Source organism: Sarcophilus harrisii, chromosome 4 (assembly GCF_902635505.1).
Source record: "Sarcophilus harrisii chromosome 4, mSarHar1.11, whole genome shotgun sequence".
Lineage (NCBI taxonomy): Eukaryota > Metazoa > Chordata > Mammalia > Dasyuromorphia > Dasyuridae > Sarcophilus > Sarcophilus harrisii.
This window is the reverse complement of record NC_045429.1, coordinates 325,606,523-325,624,478: the sequence shown is the minus strand read 5'-3', so window position 1 is coordinate 325,624,478 and position 17,956 is coordinate 325,606,523. Positions and strand designations below refer to the sequence as shown.

Here is a 17,956-nt window from a genome sequence, read left to right as displayed (position 1 = left end):
TAATACAGACTATATTATATAAAACATAACAAAATACTATAATAAATATCACATTTTATATCATATTTGTCATTATATTATATATCATATAACATTATTATTATATCATAGCCCAAGGTTACATAGTTTGTAAGGAGTGGGGTTGGGAACATAATAGTCCTTGTTCAATGTTTCCATTACATATCATAGTCATACTTACTTTCCTACCTCTTAATTTAGGGGAGGGCATTTTTTTTCACATACTGTGTCATCCAGTATACACTGAAATATGATTGCAAAATGAAGCTATCTAGAAAATATGAATCTACAAGCAATAAATTCCTCTCTAAGGGAGTCCCTGAAAAACAGTTCATAAGGAAATGGTTTCATAATTGGCCTGGGTTCCACCTAATCCATCATTGTGTATTTCTTGGTGACTCATGCATTTGTGTATGACAACATTACTAGGAAGAATTGGGGTAATGGGAGTGTAAGAAATGCTTTGCTTGCCAGTAGGACTGCTTCCTTAAGAACAAAGAAGAATCTTGGTGGTCCAATGATGGCCTCCACCCATCCTTTCTATAAAAATCAGTTCACTTCTGTTGTGTGTAATGTAATATAGTGCAATTACTCTTCCAGTGTTTCTAATCACTATTGATCATTTTTCAAGTGTTTCCTCCAACTTACTGCGGTGTGATGAGTTTTGGATCAAAAGCCCTGGATCAAATCCCATCCCTTCCATATAATACCTATGTGACCTGGAAAAGTCACTTAATTTTTCTGGATTTTCCTTTGTCCAAAGTAGCATTGGACTAGATTAGGTGAATACTAAGGTCCCTTTCAATCCTAACCTTCTGTGATCTATGATCTGTGTATAATCTCATCTGTAAAATGGGAAGGTTGGATCAGATGAACTTTCAAGTTCCTTCCATCTGCAAATTAGTCATCCTATGAACATTCTGGGCATACTGCAGTTTGACCATGTAACTCTTGTTTTAAGGAGTTGACTGGGTGCTTACCTAGAGTCTAACATCAGTAAATTTAACAGTCTCGGTAGTCTCTGCCTTCAAGAAGCTTATAGCCTAGCTGTTGATCCTTGTATACATACTTTAAAAATTCTGAGAATGTTTACAAAAATTGCATTTAGATGGGTATGAATTCAGCAACCATGCCCATAAAACCCATTTGTTTAAAGATAATAAAAGTATTCCTGTATTATTAATTAAACCAATGTTTGTTTTATTTCACAAAGTAAAAAAAAAAGCCTGTTTTTTTGATTTAGTTAAGCTTTAGAGAGATGAAAACATTTAAGGTCATTTTAGCCAAAAGGCTGAGAAAACAACCAAGTATGAAGTATATATAGATAAGAGCTGAGAGGACTCTATAATGGAGCCTTGGAGTTGAGGAGAAAAATTGAAAACTTCAAGCAAACCTAATATGAAAATCTTATTTTTTGATGGAAAAGATTAATTAGGAGGTGAAGGACTGCTTTATAATTTTAAATTTAGCAAGTTCTAAGAATTATCTAATTTACAAAAGGAAAAAAAAGGATTTACATGGTTTTTAAAGAATGTGCCAAATATTTAAAGTGAGACATTCGTAAAACGGTTCTTGAACTAGTTTATGGTCAAATTTTGTACTTTTTCCATCCACTGAACCCTTTTCACTAAAGGTTATTTGAGAAGACAAGATTAAGAACAAAAAACTACTTCCTACAAAAAATGAAACAAAAAATACAAGAAAACCAAACCCTGTCATAGGGAACTGAAAAAACCCTTAATAGCAAGTGAGGATAAATTTGAACAAATTTGTACTGTAAACATTAAGGGGCAACAGGGAAAGTGCTTCAGAAAGACCTTGACAAGATTATTGAATTTGTGGCTTGGGTAGAGCACCACCTGATGGACAAATCACATATTACATGGCATTACTAGTCAATGGATCAACCAATCAAAAATTTTAAAGTGCCTATTATGGAGTCAGCCACTACACTAGACTGGGGAAACAACTACAAAAGAAATACTCCCTAACTCCAAGAGCCTACAATCTATTCATGGCATATTTATAGGTATAATTTGAGCTAGTTCAAATGGATTTGGAAGAGGTGATTGTTAAATTTTCATCTTGAGCATTTACAACTAAGAAATTGGCAAATGTTACAAAAATCATGGCTTGATTTATTGTTTTGTTGATTGCCTAGACTTAAGAAAGTAGTGAATAAAATATTAATAACAGTTAAACTTAAAAGTGAATTCTGCATTCCTCCCTTTTTATCCCTAAAAAGCTGACTGTTAAACTTTCACCAGCATACCTCTGCATATATAAGTACTATATATAGATACTATATAGATATATATAAAATATAAAGAGAGAATAATAATAAAAATGGTCATAGCATTCAGCATTTATATAATATCTATTATGAGCCAGATACTGTACTAAACATTTTACAAATATTTTATTTGATCGTCATAATCTTTTGAGGTAGAGGCTATTATTATCCCCATTTTACAGTTGAGGAAACGGAGTTAAACAGAAATTGTGTGATTTGCCTAAGATCATCTGACTGGCCCTGTGATTTCATTGATATAGGTTACTCATGGTTACAAAAATTCTCTTCACAAATGCATATAGGTACTTTCATCGCAGTCTTAGAGAGCTGCTAAGAGCATTCAGAGGTTAATCAACTTGTTTAGGATCAAAATCAGAGTCACCTTGAACCCAAGTCCTCCTGTTTTCAAGGCCATCTAAATATAGCACCATTTCTCATTTACAAAATACATACAAGGTAATTTTAGAGGGAGGCATTAGCATCTGGTTGGGTTGGGAAAGACTTTTAGAAGTTAGCATTTAAATTAAATTTTTTTTTTTTGCAATGATAGGAGATTTAATGGTAATGCTATTTAAAAAAAATTATTTTCCAAATATGTGCAAAGATAGTTTTTAACATTCACCTCAGCAAAATCTTGTATTCCAAATTTTTCTTCCTCTCATACTCCTCCCTCCCCAAAACAGCAAGCAATCTGATAAAGATTAAACATGTACAATTCTTCTAAACATATTTCCATATTTGTCATGCTGAGAAAAAAATCAGATCAAAAGGGGAAAAAAACATGAGAAAAGGGAAAAAAACCCAAGCAAACAACATCACAAAAAGGTGAAAAATACTATGCTTTGATCCACATTCAGTCTTCACTGCCTCTTTCTGTATACAGATGGCTCTTTTCCATTACAAGTCTATTGAAATTGTCTCGAATCACCTTATTGTTGAAAAGAGCCAAGTCTACTATAATTGAACATTACACAATCTTGTTGTCACTATGTACAATGTTCTCTTGGTTCTGTTCAATTCACTTAGCATCAGTTCATATAAGTCTTTCCAGATTTTTCTGAAATCATCCTTTTGAGCAAAACTTTTAAGGGAAAGTATACAATGTCACATCGCCGCAGTAACAAGAGGAACAGGCACAAGATTAGATTGGGTGGACTAAAGAGTATGTCCACTGCAGGGGAGGGAGATACAACAAGACTAGAAAGGTAGTAAATATTAAATGTCTGAAGCCAGATTTAAACTCAGGTTCTCCTGACTCTAGGGCTAGTGCTCTATTCACTGCACCATGAATTTATATTTGATTTTAGAGATCATAGGAAGACACTGGAATTTATTGAATAGGGGGTCACTTTGGAAACCTTAACTTCTCTCCTAACCTCCAGTCTCAAATCTCCAAAAGCCTAGTGAACATCTCAACTTCATGTTATATATATATATATATATATATATGTATATATATATATATATATATCTTAAAATGCAGATAAAATGCTAAGCTTATTATTTACACCTCCCCTCAGTCCTCTCTTCTTCCTAATTTTCCTATTAGCTCCCAAGATAGCATACTTAGTTTTATCTACAACTCCTCACACTTTCTCTCACTGATTATATCTAAACTACTATCAAATTCTGTGATTCTGTCTTCTTTTATATATATAATAAAAGCTATTTTTCAAAATACATGCAAGGATAGTTTTCAACATTCACCCTTACAAAACCTTGTGTTCCAAATTTTTCTCCCTCCTTCCCCCTAAACAGCAAGTAATTCAATACAGGTTAAACATGTGCAATTCTTCTAAACATATTTCCACATTTATCATATTGCAGAAGAAAAATCAGATCAAAAAGAAAAAAAATGAGAAAAAAAGCAAACAAACAACAACAAAAAAGGTCAAAATATTGTGTTGTGATCCACATTCAGTCTCCATAGTCCTCACTTTGGATGCAGATGGCTCTCTCCACAAGTTATTAGAATTGCTTTGTGATTCTGTCTTCTTTTCTTGTGTATTATCCTTTCTAACCTCCTGATACTGCCATCATTCTGATGTGGGGTCTTAATTCCTCATTCCTTAATATCTTAATTCCTTAGTTTTATTCTTGGACTATTACCTTCTGGTTGATCTCCTTGTTTCAAATCTCTCCTCCCTCTAGTTCCTCTTCTACTCAATGTCTAAATGGATGTTCCTCAAAGACAATCCATGTTACTTTTCTATTCAAAAAACCCCAACTCTCACTTTTGTTGTCATTGAGTTGTATCTGATTCTCTGTGACATTATTTGAGATTTTATTGGCAGAGATACAGGAGTGATTTGCCATTTCCTCCTCCAGCTCATTTACAGATGAGGAAACTGAGGCAAACAGGAAGAAATGCCTTGCCCAGGTCACACAGTTAGTAAGTGTATGAGGCCTGATTTGAACTCCCTGACTCCATGCCTAGTAATCTATCACTGTACTATGTAATTGCCCATTTGGCTTTTAAAATCCTTCATAACCTTGCCTCTCTTCACCTTTCAAATCTCTATACTTTATTCCTTCTTCCTCTAATATCTTGCTCTCTGGTGACATAGGTTACCATTCCTCAATCGAGACAATCCATTTCCACACTTTGTGTACTTTTACAGGCTGTTCCCTATGCCTAGAACTCTCCTCCTCATCTTCATCTCCTAGCTTCACTGGATTTCTTCAAGCCCCAGCTACTACTTTCAAAAAGAAGTACTTTCTAATGCTTCTTAATGTTAACGCCTTCCTTCTGTTAATTATTTCCACTTTATACGCTTTGTACATCATTGCTGGAATACTGTCTCTTCCATTCAACTGTGAACTCTTTGAGAAGAGGGTTTTTTTTTTAATCTTTTTTTTTTTTGCCTTTTTTTTTTTTTTGTGGTATCCCCACTACTAGCATAATGCCTGGCACACGATAAACAGTTAATAATTGTTGATAGACTGATTTGCAGCTGTGTGGAGGACTAATTGAAGAAGGGTGAAATTTGAGGCAGAGATAGAATTTAGGAAGCTGTTGTAATAGTCCAAGTGGGAGAAGATGAGGTCCTCAAACTAAGGTGATGACAATCCTGCCCTCCTACAGGTTTAAAAACCATACCAACTGCTGTGGATGGGTTATCCTATTGCAGTGCTTCAAATGTCACATAAAATATACCTCCCAAGAATACACACAACTTAAAAGAAAGGAAAGAGAAAGAAGAGTGAGATTTTTTTTTTAGGAAGAAAGATTGTAGGCAAATAAGAGAATTAGTTTGTTAAACTAAGGAAATCAGGGCCTGTGTTAATATTTATGTCAATCCTACTTAACATTTTATCACATAGTAAGAATTTATCACGTCTGTTGAATTCTGCTCAGAAGATGAGGTCAGAGATTAGTTGAAGAAACGAGTAGAAAAGAAAAGATCTTGATGTAGAAAAAGAGAGAGGGTCGTCTCGGGCAGGGAAGAGAGAGGGATTTTTGTATGGGATGAGAAGAGATCGAAAGGAAGTGAAAGAGCAAAGGCAATTAGATAAAAAGTAAGGGCGAAGAGGCTCCCTGGAGAACCGGAACAGAGTGAGGGAGATTGGGTAGTGGCCTCCAGAGAACTAAAGAGGCCGGCCGCTTCGGGTCGGGCAGGTCCTCGTGAGGTCATTAGCCCTTGTGAGGTGGCGGGTCAGGTTGCGCCAGAGGCCGGGCCTTCAGAAGTAGCACCCGCAGGCTGGGCTGCAGCAGCTCAGTCCCGGCGGCCTCCGCCCGGGCGCACTGAAGGAAGCAAGTGTGCGGGCTGGCGGAGCCGGGCAAGCGGCGGTGGAGGCGGCTGATCCCGCACAGCCCCTGCCGAGCTCCGCTTCGGCTCGCGCTTGCTCGCTGAGGTGATGCCCTTGGATCGGGGATCGTGGGGGGAGTGGGCAGACACGCTAGAGTTACGGGTGGCGGGAGAGTGAGTGTGAGTGGGTTGTGGAGATGGGCGGGGTGTGTGTGTGTGTGTGTGTGTGTGTGTGTGTGTGTATGGGTTTCTAAAATACAAGAGCTTGCGGGACAGACTGGAAGTGAGTGAAATATTTCATTGGAGCAAAACTGAAGGACAGGGACAGGGCGAATTAAACAGTGATGGGAAGTGAAGGGAACAAAATAGAAATAAAGAAAACACTGAGACATCATGAGGAGGTGAGCTGAAAGAATGGGCGACAAAGGGAGAAAGGGACAGGATGAGGGTGCAAAAGGATTCCATTAGGAAGTGGCTTGATGATAAAACGAGCGAGGTAGAGTGGGCCGTCTGGAGTGTGAGATGGATGGAAGTGTAGAAGCAAGAATCAGATAAGTCTGCATAGCCAAGAGAAGAAAGCACAGGTGTTTGGTTAGTATCATAGTGGAGATAATTTTGGTACTTTCCAGTAATTAGGAGGTAGCACTATTTTGTCAGCAGAAATGCCTTTGTCTAGAGTACTGATCCCAAAGATTTGAGTTCAAGTGTTGCCTTTAACCAATACTGACTGTGGGTGACTGAACAAATGCCATTTCTTCTCTCAATTGGAAAATGATTATCACTCTTTGTTGGTAGAAGGGGAATATCTTCACCAATAATTTGCCATTCTGATGAGATTCGAGATCTGAGCAAAAGCAAACACTCTATTGTCAGACCTGGGCCCTGTTCTAATTCTAGCTTGTGTATGTAACACTTCTAAATTACTTTCTTGAGACCTTCCCTTCCCTATGAACATGAGTAAAGTGCACCATTTAGAGATTAAGGAATTTAGGATTAAATGTTTCCTAAAGTCTTTTCTAGTTCTAAAATCACATGATTCCATTAGATGTTTCACAGAGTTTCTCCCAATTTTATATAGGTTTGCTAATTATGAAATATCAAAAATTCTGCTTGCTATCACAGATGGGTTTTTGGGATTAGAGGTGTACTTTCAAGAACCTGTTTTTACAGCTAGCACATAACTCATCATAACTTTTTGGTGTGTTTTAAAAATGTTCTTTATGTGTCATAATATGTTGTATTTCCTCATTTTCCTTTGCCAATTTTTGAACAATAGGGTTGACATGGAAGTGGGAGAACTAAGACTGACCTATTGTTTTACAAATTAGCCATAAAATGATAATAATTCTGAGAATATAAAGGCCCTGAAGTAAAGTTGGTCATTTAAGAAAAGAACCAGATTTTGAGTGCTGCTTGAAATTAAGCAGATTAAGTGATAAAAAGCTTACTCGTGTTAGAGTCTTTGTGAATCCATTTGTTGTTGTATTTTGGGGCAGAGATCCTAGGATGATTTGCCATTTCCTCCTCCAGCTCATTCGACAGATGAAGAAACTAAGGCAAACAGGGTTAAGTGACTTGCCCAGCATCAATCACAGAGCTAGGAAGGTCACATTTAAAACTGAGGTCTTCTGCTTCAAGACCTCCAGAACTCTATCCACTGAGCCAGCCATCTAGCTGCCCCAAGTGATGATTAAATCCTTTGTTTAACAAGTATTTTCTTTCTTTTCTCCTCCTATATTGTCCCTTCCATTCAACAGAATTTTGTAGGATCTTAGTGATTTAGAGCCATCACCACATTAATCATCTTTATGCATGGACCTGGTAATTTTATACTCCATGCCTCAAAAAAATCTTCAGACTCTCTAATAGTATAATAAATAAAGTTTAAATTCTTTGGCCTAAAATTTGCAAGGCTTTATGATTTGCTGTTATTCACATGATGCTCCAAACCAAACCTCAACATCCTGAACTCATTCACATTTGTGCCTTTAAGTATTCTATTCCCTATGTTAACCATTTCCACTTTGCTCCTCAATTCTTGTTTACAATATTATTGGGGCAGCTAGGTTGTGCAGTGGATAGAGTCCTGAGCCTGGAGTCAGAAAGACTCATCTTTCTAAGTTGGAATATGGCCTCAGACACTTACTAGCTATATGACTTCAGGCAAGCCACTTAATCCTCTTTGCCTTGGTTTCCTCTTTTGTAAAATGAGCTGGAGAACGAAATGGCAAAGAACTCCAGTATCTCTGTCAAGAAAAGCCCATATGGTGTTACAAAATGTTGGGCACAACAAAAACAACAAAAGTGGCAATAGAAAGGAGAGAATGGTTGCATAAGATATTTTAGAGGAAGAATTGACAACATGGTGATAGAAGGGATGTGGAGGCAAGGCAAATATAAATTTATGATACTAAGGGGCATGCTAGAAATAACACTGGTTTTGGAGCTAGAATACTGAGAGTTTAATTGAGTATTAGGTTAAATAATTGAATTGACTTAGTAAAAATTGATTTTACTCCCTACTTTTTTGAAAAAAGAAATTAATATAAATTCAAAATCTGAGGATCAATAATAAAATAAGCCTATCACTTCAAATATTGAATGACCATGTAGAGCAAAAATATATATATTGAAACCTATGAAAAAGTTTTAGAAGCATCTGGAGGTGTTGAAAGCACTTTTTAGGGAGTTCCTCTGCTAAAGACTTTATAAGTGGATTCAGATGTCAGCTGAAAATTTATTTCTCATACCTTCTCTCCTAATACCTATGTTTTGGTAATGTATTCCTTTTGCTAGTTTGTAACTGAAATTCTGCTTTCTATTAACTTTTGTTTGATGGTTATGTGGTACAGTGGACATATTGTTAAAGTTGGAAGCAGAAAGACTTGAGTTTAAAACCTAACCTATAGACCTTACAAGAGCTCTTACAAGAGTAATATATGGCCTGATGGAAGTTTTTTCTCCTCTCTCATCCTTCCCCTGTGGAAGCTTTAATAAATATAGAATATAGAGCTGAAGTAGACTTTAAAGATCATTTAATCCAGCCCTTCATGTTACAAATGAGGAAACTGAAGCTTAGGGAAGTGCAAATGAGTTGGTCAAGATTACATAGATGAAAAGTGGTGAATCTGAAATTTGAATCCACTTTCCTAATTCTTAATCTAGTACTTTTTGTCTGAGAAGCAAGGGACCTAATTAAAAATGAGGTAACTAGTAACATCCAAGAGTTGGCATGTACAGCTGTATGTATATGTACATCTGTAGGGAAAGATGAGAATGAAATGTAAGGGAGAATAATTTCCCACATTTTTTAATTCAGCAATCTACAACTCTACATTTTTTTCTATAAGCTATATCTTTTTGGAGAAAACTTTTAAGTTGTACTTTACAATCTATCTTCAAGCCTTTTACTAATTTGACTTTATATTAGTAACAAATCCAGAGTAGGAAACTTTCCTGTAGCAGTTAGTTTTATAATTTTCAAAAGGTCTACATTAGAGTTGTAAGAGAACTAACATTCCTTAGTGGCAGAACTTTACAAAGTTCTGTAAGGCTTTTTGCTGCAGTGACTCAGTGGGTCAATTACTCTTTTAGTGTTTTTATAAAGAAAAAAAAAACTCCATCAGGGCTATACTTAAGCTATATTTTATAGAGTAAACCATCCTTTAATATGCTGCATGTAAATGATCAGTATTGTTGTACTCTCAGTAATAATGTATGCCCTACAATTGAGTCCTAGAAAGACCTTTAAAATTGTTTTGTGTGTTTGTGTGTGTGTGTGTGTGTGTGTGTGTATGTGTTTTTGTTTTTGTTTTTTAACACAAGAGTAGACCTTTGGGGCAGATGATAAAATTTATAGGTACCTCAAGAAATTAAGAGCCTGAATATGCTGCATTTTGTTTCTTTCACTTTTACATGTAGCAATGTGTTCACTTTCATTACCTTGTTTAGTCTATGAATTGCTAACTGTGTTGCTTCTAGGATCCCTAGAGGATGTTGCAAGGCTTGTTAAAACTTCATCTTGCAGGTTGTATCCTTTTAAGTTTATTCAAATGTAGTTGCTGGTTCAAACATGTCACCCTGCATTGTATAGTGTGGAAAAAGATATGTCACACAAAAGAATTTGAGCAAAATGATACTACGTTTATAAACAGACCATCATGTTCCTAATCCCTTCTGTTCATGCTGCTTTCTTGATTCTTTTCTCAATATCATCAAGACATTGGTAGTTGGTTTCTAAATTCAAAAATTAAAAAATCATGACTATTTTGATTATTTTGATACAGATAGACACAACCTAATATACACACATATCCATATACAAATCATATAGCTCAAAGTTTGAAAAGAGTCTTTGCAAAACTCCAATTTAAGCAAGAAGTCCCAAAGGTCAGTGCTGCCATTAGACTGCCTTATCAGCCTAGTTAATCTAAAGACTTTAATTTCCTATGTAATTCTTCTTCAACTGTGTTCCATTGAATTCAACCAGTGTTTTAAGTCTCTATCATGTGCAAAGCATTGTGTTAGACCCTGGAGATATGAAAACAAAATAAAACCCCTAGTTCCTTCCCTGAAGGAGCTTACACTTTACTTCCCTTGCATTTCTTAGTCCCCTGCCTCTAAACTCACCCCAAGAATAAGTGAATCCAAAATAAATAGAGATAGGGAATTGTCTGGTTTGAGAAAAGAGAAACTGGTGAAGAAAGCTCTAAGGCTATAAAATTGAACATCTATTGTCATGTTTAAGCTTTGATAGGTCCTTTCAAGCTTGTTTTTTTTTTTTTTTGCTTCCTAGGTTAAATAGTTTGCACTACTTTTGCAATAAATTCTTGGAAAAACTAAAAAAAACTTACCCTAGAAACTTAAGTCACTTATTCTCTCTATGCTTTGGTTTCTCACCTATAAAATGGCAATAATAGGGTAGAACCTACCTCGCTGGATCATGGTGAGGCATCAGGGAGCTAACTCTAGAATGAAATCCAACTATTAGTTTTTATTATCATTTACAATCTGTGTTAGTATGTTCCAATTCACCCTGATGTAGGAGAAAGTGGTACATTAGTACTTCAGAATCAGAAGAACTATATTTGGGCTTGACTTTTGCCACTTTTTAGCAGAATGATCATGGGTAGGTCACTTGATTTAATCTGTATCTTAGTCTCTTCCTCTGTAAAGTGGAGATAAAACTTATACTACTTACTTCACTGGGTTATTTCTAGAATAGCACGAGATACATGTAAACATTATTATTGAATATTAAGGTGTTATAGACATATTAAAAGTAGACAGCAGCATGACAAATATGGAAATATGTTTAGAAGAACTGCACATGTTTAACCTATATTGGATAGCTTGTTGTATTGGGGAGAGGGGGAAACAGGGAGAAAAATTTGGTATATAAGGTTTTGCAAAGGTGGATGTTGAAAACTATCTTTGCATGTATTTGGAAAAATAAAATAATTTGTTTTTAAAGTGGGGCAGCTAGGTGGCGCAGTGGATAGAATACCAGTCCTGAAGTCAGGAGGATTTGAGTTCAAATTTGACCTCAGACACAACACTTCCTAGCTGTGTGACCCTGGGCAAGTCACTTAACCCCAATTGCCCTAGCAATAAACAAACAAACAAATAAATACAATAAAAATAAAAATAGGGAGAATCTCTAGCCCAATAGTTACTAAAGACTAAAGATGATATCCCTCTGATTTTATTTTATCCTATTTTTGTGATAGAAAATTCTTGCATTTTTGATGTTCTCTTAAACCTGTTCATCAAGACCTTCAAGATGTCCCGCGGAGAGCTTACCTGTAACATACTGAACCTAAAGTCAGAAACTAAAATGAGTCTTCTTTTAAAGGTAATGTTTTCATAACTGCTTTTAGAGATGATTAAAAGAGAAAATGTGATGGGTCATGGGTGGCTCCATTTTAGTAGCAATGATTTTAGAAAATGGTGATTCTGGAGTTAGGATACTCGGGTCTAAATCTTGCCTCTGATACTTATTACTTATATGAATCAGGGCAAGATACTTCCCTGGGGCAGAATTTTATTATCTATAAAATGAAAGATTTAAAATAGAAGATTTCTAAGATCCCTTTTAGCTTTAAATCTGAAAATATCCCTTCTTAACACTTTCCTTGGGGAAGTAGAATTGACCAATACCAGTGATAGTAGATAGGCTTTTTTTTTTAAATAGTAACATTAAAGATGCGAAATTCTCATGTCTCCATTTGAAAGGATTTGACATGATTACTTTAGTTCCTAAACCTGAGTATAGGAAGTCCTGAGATAGTGTTTTTAAAAATTTAATTTCTGATTATTTTTCTGGCTGCCGTAAGAGATATTTTTATATTATATATTCTAGAAATGACTTCAAGAGTTGCTGACAAGTACATATATACATACACCCACATATACCCACACTCATATACATATATATATATACATATACATATGTATATCTCCTTTGTCTCATTTTAAACTGCTTGTTGATATAATTGAATAAACATTTAAACTGATCTAAGACCTAAGAATATAAAGACAAAAGCAAGATAGAATCTACCTTCAAGGAGTTTACATTTTCAGGAAATAAAACACAAAGATAAGTAAATACAAAATATATGTAAATTGAGACAAAATGATTTCAAGAAAGAAAGCTTGAATCATTGTGGGCATCAGGATAAAGGCCTCAAGATTTGGCCTCAATAATAAAAACATAGTAAAATAATAAAAGTTTTAAAAACGGTAATAAAAATATGGAAATAGGGGAGCAGCTAGATGGCACAGTGGATAGAGCACTGGCTCTGGAGTCAGGAGAACCTGAGCTCAAAAGTGGCCTCAGACATTTAGCACATATTAACTATGTAACTTGGACAAGTCACTTAACTCCAATTGCCTTGCAAAAAATGAAATGAAGTAATTATTTAAAAATGTGGAAATATGTTTAAAATGATTGGACATGTATAATCTATATCAGATTGCTTGATCTTTTGGGGAGGGGACAGGTAGGACAGGAAGGAGAAAAAAATTTGGAACTCAAAATGTAACAAAAATGAATGTTGAAAACTATCTTTACATGTAATTGGAAAAAAATACTATTGAATTAAAAAATAAGAAGGTAGTCAAACAAAAATAATAATGTAAACATTACTAAAAATCTTGTCAATGGGTCTTTCTGATATTGGCTGTATGTCAACTTTTTAGTGTCAACTCAATGGCAGCTCTGTTAGAAAATAAGTTTGCAAGGAATATAAGACTTATATTGGGAGAGGGAAGTTTCTTAACTCAGGAATTCCCTGTAAAAATGAAATAAGTCTAGTCCTCCCTGTTTCTATAAATCGTTGCAATGTGATGTATACTGAAAAGGAAACTGGACATAGTCTGCAAAGACAAAAACTGGGTTAAAATCTCTCTAACACTAGCTGTATGACCTTGGGCAGATCACTCTGAGCATCAATTTCCTCATCTGTAAAATGGGAAGAATTATAACTGTAGCACCTATATCACAGAGTTATTGTGAAGATCACATGTGATTAATTAAAATGGTAGCTAATATTTAAATAGTGCTTACTCTGTGTTAGGCACCAGTGCTGATTGTTTTACAGTTATTTCTTATGACCTTCACAATAGCTCTCGGAAGTAAGTAGTCTTATTATCACCTTTTACAGATAAGGATAATGAGGTAAAGAGAGGTGAGATGACTTGCTCAGGGTCACATAGCTAGTAAGTATCTGAGGCTGGATTTGAACTCAGGTCTTTCTGATTCCATCTTGAATCCTAGCTGCCTAAATAACTAATGTAAAGTGTTTTACAAATGTTAAAAGCTCTATGTAAATGCCATTTATCAACATTATTGTCTTTATTATATAGCACATTAACATATGGATTCCAAACTTATCACTAATTATCTAATGCTACATGGTTTTGACTGTTGGAATATGGAAATGTTTTTATTGGGGATAATTGTGTTAGGTGGAGCAGTGGATAGAACAAAGGATGTTAGTCAGGAAGACCTGAATTCAGATCTGCCTCAGACAGCTGTCCTTTCAAAAGTGATTTGAGCTCTCCATGCCTCAATTTTCTTCTCTCTAAAATGGGGATAATAATACCTTTATTTTTACAGGGACTTTACAGGGTTGTTGTGAGAATCAAAGGAATTAGCATATGTGTATGTATATCTATATCTATATATTTACACATATATATGAATATATTCTTCTGAATATGTATCTCTTAAATTGACCATGTGTATTTAAATTTGCACTTATTTAAAGTTATAATTATATTAAATATAATAATTGTTTCCAATGGAAAGGAAGATGCATTGTGAATTGTAATGATCACACTAAATGCTTGAGAGTGCATTATATGCTCTATTTGGGATCCAGCTATATAAACTTGCTAGACTAATCCTCCTTTTCTTCTTCCTCCTCTTTTTCTTTTTTTTTTATATTCCTTTTAAAAATTTATTTAATTTATTTTTTATTATTATAGCTTTTTATTTACAAGATATATGCATAGGTAATTTTTCAGCACTGACAGTTGCAAATCCTTTCATTCCAACTTTTTCCCTCCTTCCCCCCACCCCTGATGGCAGGTTGACTAATATATGTTAAATATGTTAAAGTGTAAGTTAAATACAATATATGTATACATGTCCAAACAATTATTTTGCTGTATAAAAAGAGTTGGACTTTGAACTAGTATACAATTAGCCTGTGAAGGAAATCAAAAATGCAGGCGGACAAAAATACAGGACAAAAAATACAATAATATTCCATAATATTCATATACCACAATTTATTCAGCTATTGTCCAATTGATGTGCATCCACTCAGATTCCAGTTTCTGGCCACTACAAAGATGGCTGCTGCAAACATCCTTGCACATACAGGTCCCTTTCCCTTCTTTAAAATCTCTTTGGGATATAAGCCCAGTAGTAATACTGCTGGATCAAAGGGTATGCACAGTTTGATAGCTTTTTGAGCATAGTTCCAAATTGCTCTCCAGAATGGCTGGATGTGTTCACAATTCCACCAATAATGGAACAGTGTCCCAGTTTTCTCATATCCCCTCCAGAATTCTGCATTATCTTTCCCTGTCATTCTCGCCAATCTGACAGGTGTGTAGTGTTATCTCAGAATTGTCTTAATTTGCATTTCTCTGATTAATAATGACTCGGAGTATCTTTTTATATGGCTAGAAATAGTTTCAATTTCTTTGTCTGAGAATTGTCTGTTCATATCCTCTGACCATTTATCAATTGGAGAATGACTTGATTTCTTATAAATTAGAGTCAATTCTCTATATATTCCAAAATTCTATATATATTCCAAAATATATAATTTTGGAAATGAGGCCTTTATCAGAACTTTTGATTGTAAAAATGTTTCCCAGTTTATTGCTTCCCTTCTAATCTTGTCTGCATTAGTTTTGTTTGTACAAAAACTTTTCAATTTGATATAATCAAAATTTTCTATTTTGTGATCAATAGTGATCTCTAATTCTTCTTTGGTCATAAATTCCTTCCCCTTCCACAGGTCTGAGAGGTAAACTATCCTATGCTCTTCCAATTTATTTATAATCTCATTCTTTATGCCTAGATCATGAACCCATTTTGACCTTATCTTGGTATACGGTGTTAAGTGTGGGTCAATGCCTAGTTTTTGCCATACTAGTTATCAATTTTTCCAACAATTTTTGCCAAACAGTGAGTTCTTATCCCAAAAGCTGGGGTCTTTGGGTTTGTCAAACACTAGATTATTAAAGTTATGACTGTTTTGTTCTTTGAACCTAACCTATTCCACTGATCAACTAGTCTATTTCTTAACCAATACCAAATGGTTTTGGTAACTGCTGCTTTATAATATAATTTTAGATCTGGTACAGCTAGGCCACCTTCATTTGTTTTTTTTTTTTTTTTTTCAGTAATTCCCTTGAAATTCTTGACCTTTTGTTTTTCCAAATGAACTTTGTTGTTATTTTTCCTAGGTCATTAAAATAGTTTTTTGGGAATCTGGTATAGCGTTAAATAAATAGATCAGTTTAGGTAGTATTGCCATCTTTATTATATTTGCTCACCTAATCCAAGAGCATTTAATATTTTTTCAATTGGTTAAATCTGATTTTATTTATGTGGAAAGAGTTTTGTAGTTTTGCTCATAAAGTTCCTGATTTTCCCTTGGCAGATAGATTCCTAAATATTTTATATTGTCAGTAGTTAACTTTGTACTCTCTTTGTCTTTGTAACTCTAATTGTTGGATTTTGTTAGTGATATATAAGAATGCTGATGACTTATGTGGGTTTATTTTATATCCTGCAACTTTGTTAAAGGTGTGGATTATTTCTAATAGCTTTTTAGTAGAATCCCTCCTCCTCTTCCTTCTTCTTATCCTCCACTATCCTACAGAGAACCAGGGCATCTGATCAAATTTATTGCTTACTGCACTTTCTGTATTCTCCAATCTCTTCAGAGAAAGCAGAATAAGTCTTAACCTCTGGATGATGGGGAATATTCATTTTTTTTTGATTACATGAGTTTGAAATTTTGACCAGCATATACTTCCAAGTAAAAATGATTCTAGGGAAATTAAAATAACCAAGAGTATGGAGTGACACAAGAATAAGACTCTGAAGTGATTTAAATCTATTAGAATAGATGAATAGATACTGGTTGAATTTGTGGTCATTGAGCTCTCCAGTTCTCACCTAACTGCATTTGATGTCACTGTTACAGAAAGAGTACAGAATTGAATAGAGCATTGATCAGAATCAGGAGAGGAAGGATATCTGATGTTCCCATACAAGGGTTCATCTAATTGTAGGTATTGGTTCTTTTCCAGGCCAAAAAGAAAATGGAAAAAAGAAATGATATGAGTACTGTTCCAACTGGTGCTGCCTTTGCAAATATGTCATCAAGAGTTGATACCCAGAAGGGCATTGGTATTGCTCCTACTTATTCTGCATTTGCAAGTATGTCATCAAGAGTTGATACCCAGAAGGGCATTGGTACTGTTCCTACTAGTGCTGCCTTTGCAAGTAGTATGTCACCAGGAGTTGATACCCAGAAGGGCATTGGTACTGCTCCTACTGGTGCTGTGTTTGCAAGTATGTCATCAAGAGTTGATACCCAGAAGGGCGTTGGTACGTCTACTACCAGTGCTATCTTTGCAAGTATGTCATCAAGAGTTGATACCCAGAAGGGCATTGGTACTGCTTCTGCTGGTGCTACCTTTGCAAGTATGTCATCAAGAGTTGATACCCAGAAGGGCGTTGGTACTTCTACTACCAGTGCTATCTTTGCAAGTATGCCATCAAGAGCTGATACCTTGAAGTGCATTGGGACTGCTCCTACTGGTGCTGCATTTGCAAGTATGTCATCAAGAGTTGATACCCAGAAGGGCATTGGTACTTCTACTACTGGTACTACCTTTGCAAGTATGTCATCAAGAGCTGATACCTTGAAGTGCATTGGGACTGCTCCTACTGGTGCTGCCTTTGCAAGTATGTCATCAAGAGCTGATACCTTGAAGGGCATTGGTACTGCTCCTACTGGTGCTACCTTTGCAAGTATGTCATCAAGAGTTGATACCCAGAAGGGCATTGGTACTATTCCTACTTGTGCTGCGTTTGCAAGTATGTCATCAAGAGTTGATGCCCAGAAGGGCATTGGTACTGCTCCTACTGGTGCTGTCTTTGCAAGTGTATCATCAAGAGTTGATACCCAGAAGGGCATTGGGACTGCTCCTACTAGTGCTGCGTTTGCAAGTATGTCATCAAGAGTTGATACCCAGAAGGCTGCTTTGCAAGTATGTCATCAGATGATACCGAAGGCATTGGTACTCTCTACGTGCTACCTTTGAAGTTTCATCAGAGTTGATACCCAGAAGGGATTGGACG

At 35.5% G+C, this 17,956-nt stretch overlaps 1 protein-coding gene across 1 annotated transcript; it reads left to right on the top strand.

Moving 5' to 3' along the window:
* Positions 1 to 11,178: 11,178 nt before the first annotated feature.
* On the top strand, positions 11,179 to 17,919 carry LOC116423621 (cell wall protein DAN4-like). Its single transcript, XM_031968649.1, has 3 exons — positions 11,179 to 11,188; positions 11,790 to 11,914; positions 16,900 to 17,919. The coding sequence occupies exons 1-3, from the start codon at positions 11,179 to 11,181 to the stop codon at positions 17,917 to 17,919; spliced, it is 1,155 nt and encodes a 384-aa protein (XP_031824509.1).
* The last annotated feature ends 37 nt before the right edge of the window (positions 17,920 to 17,956 follow it).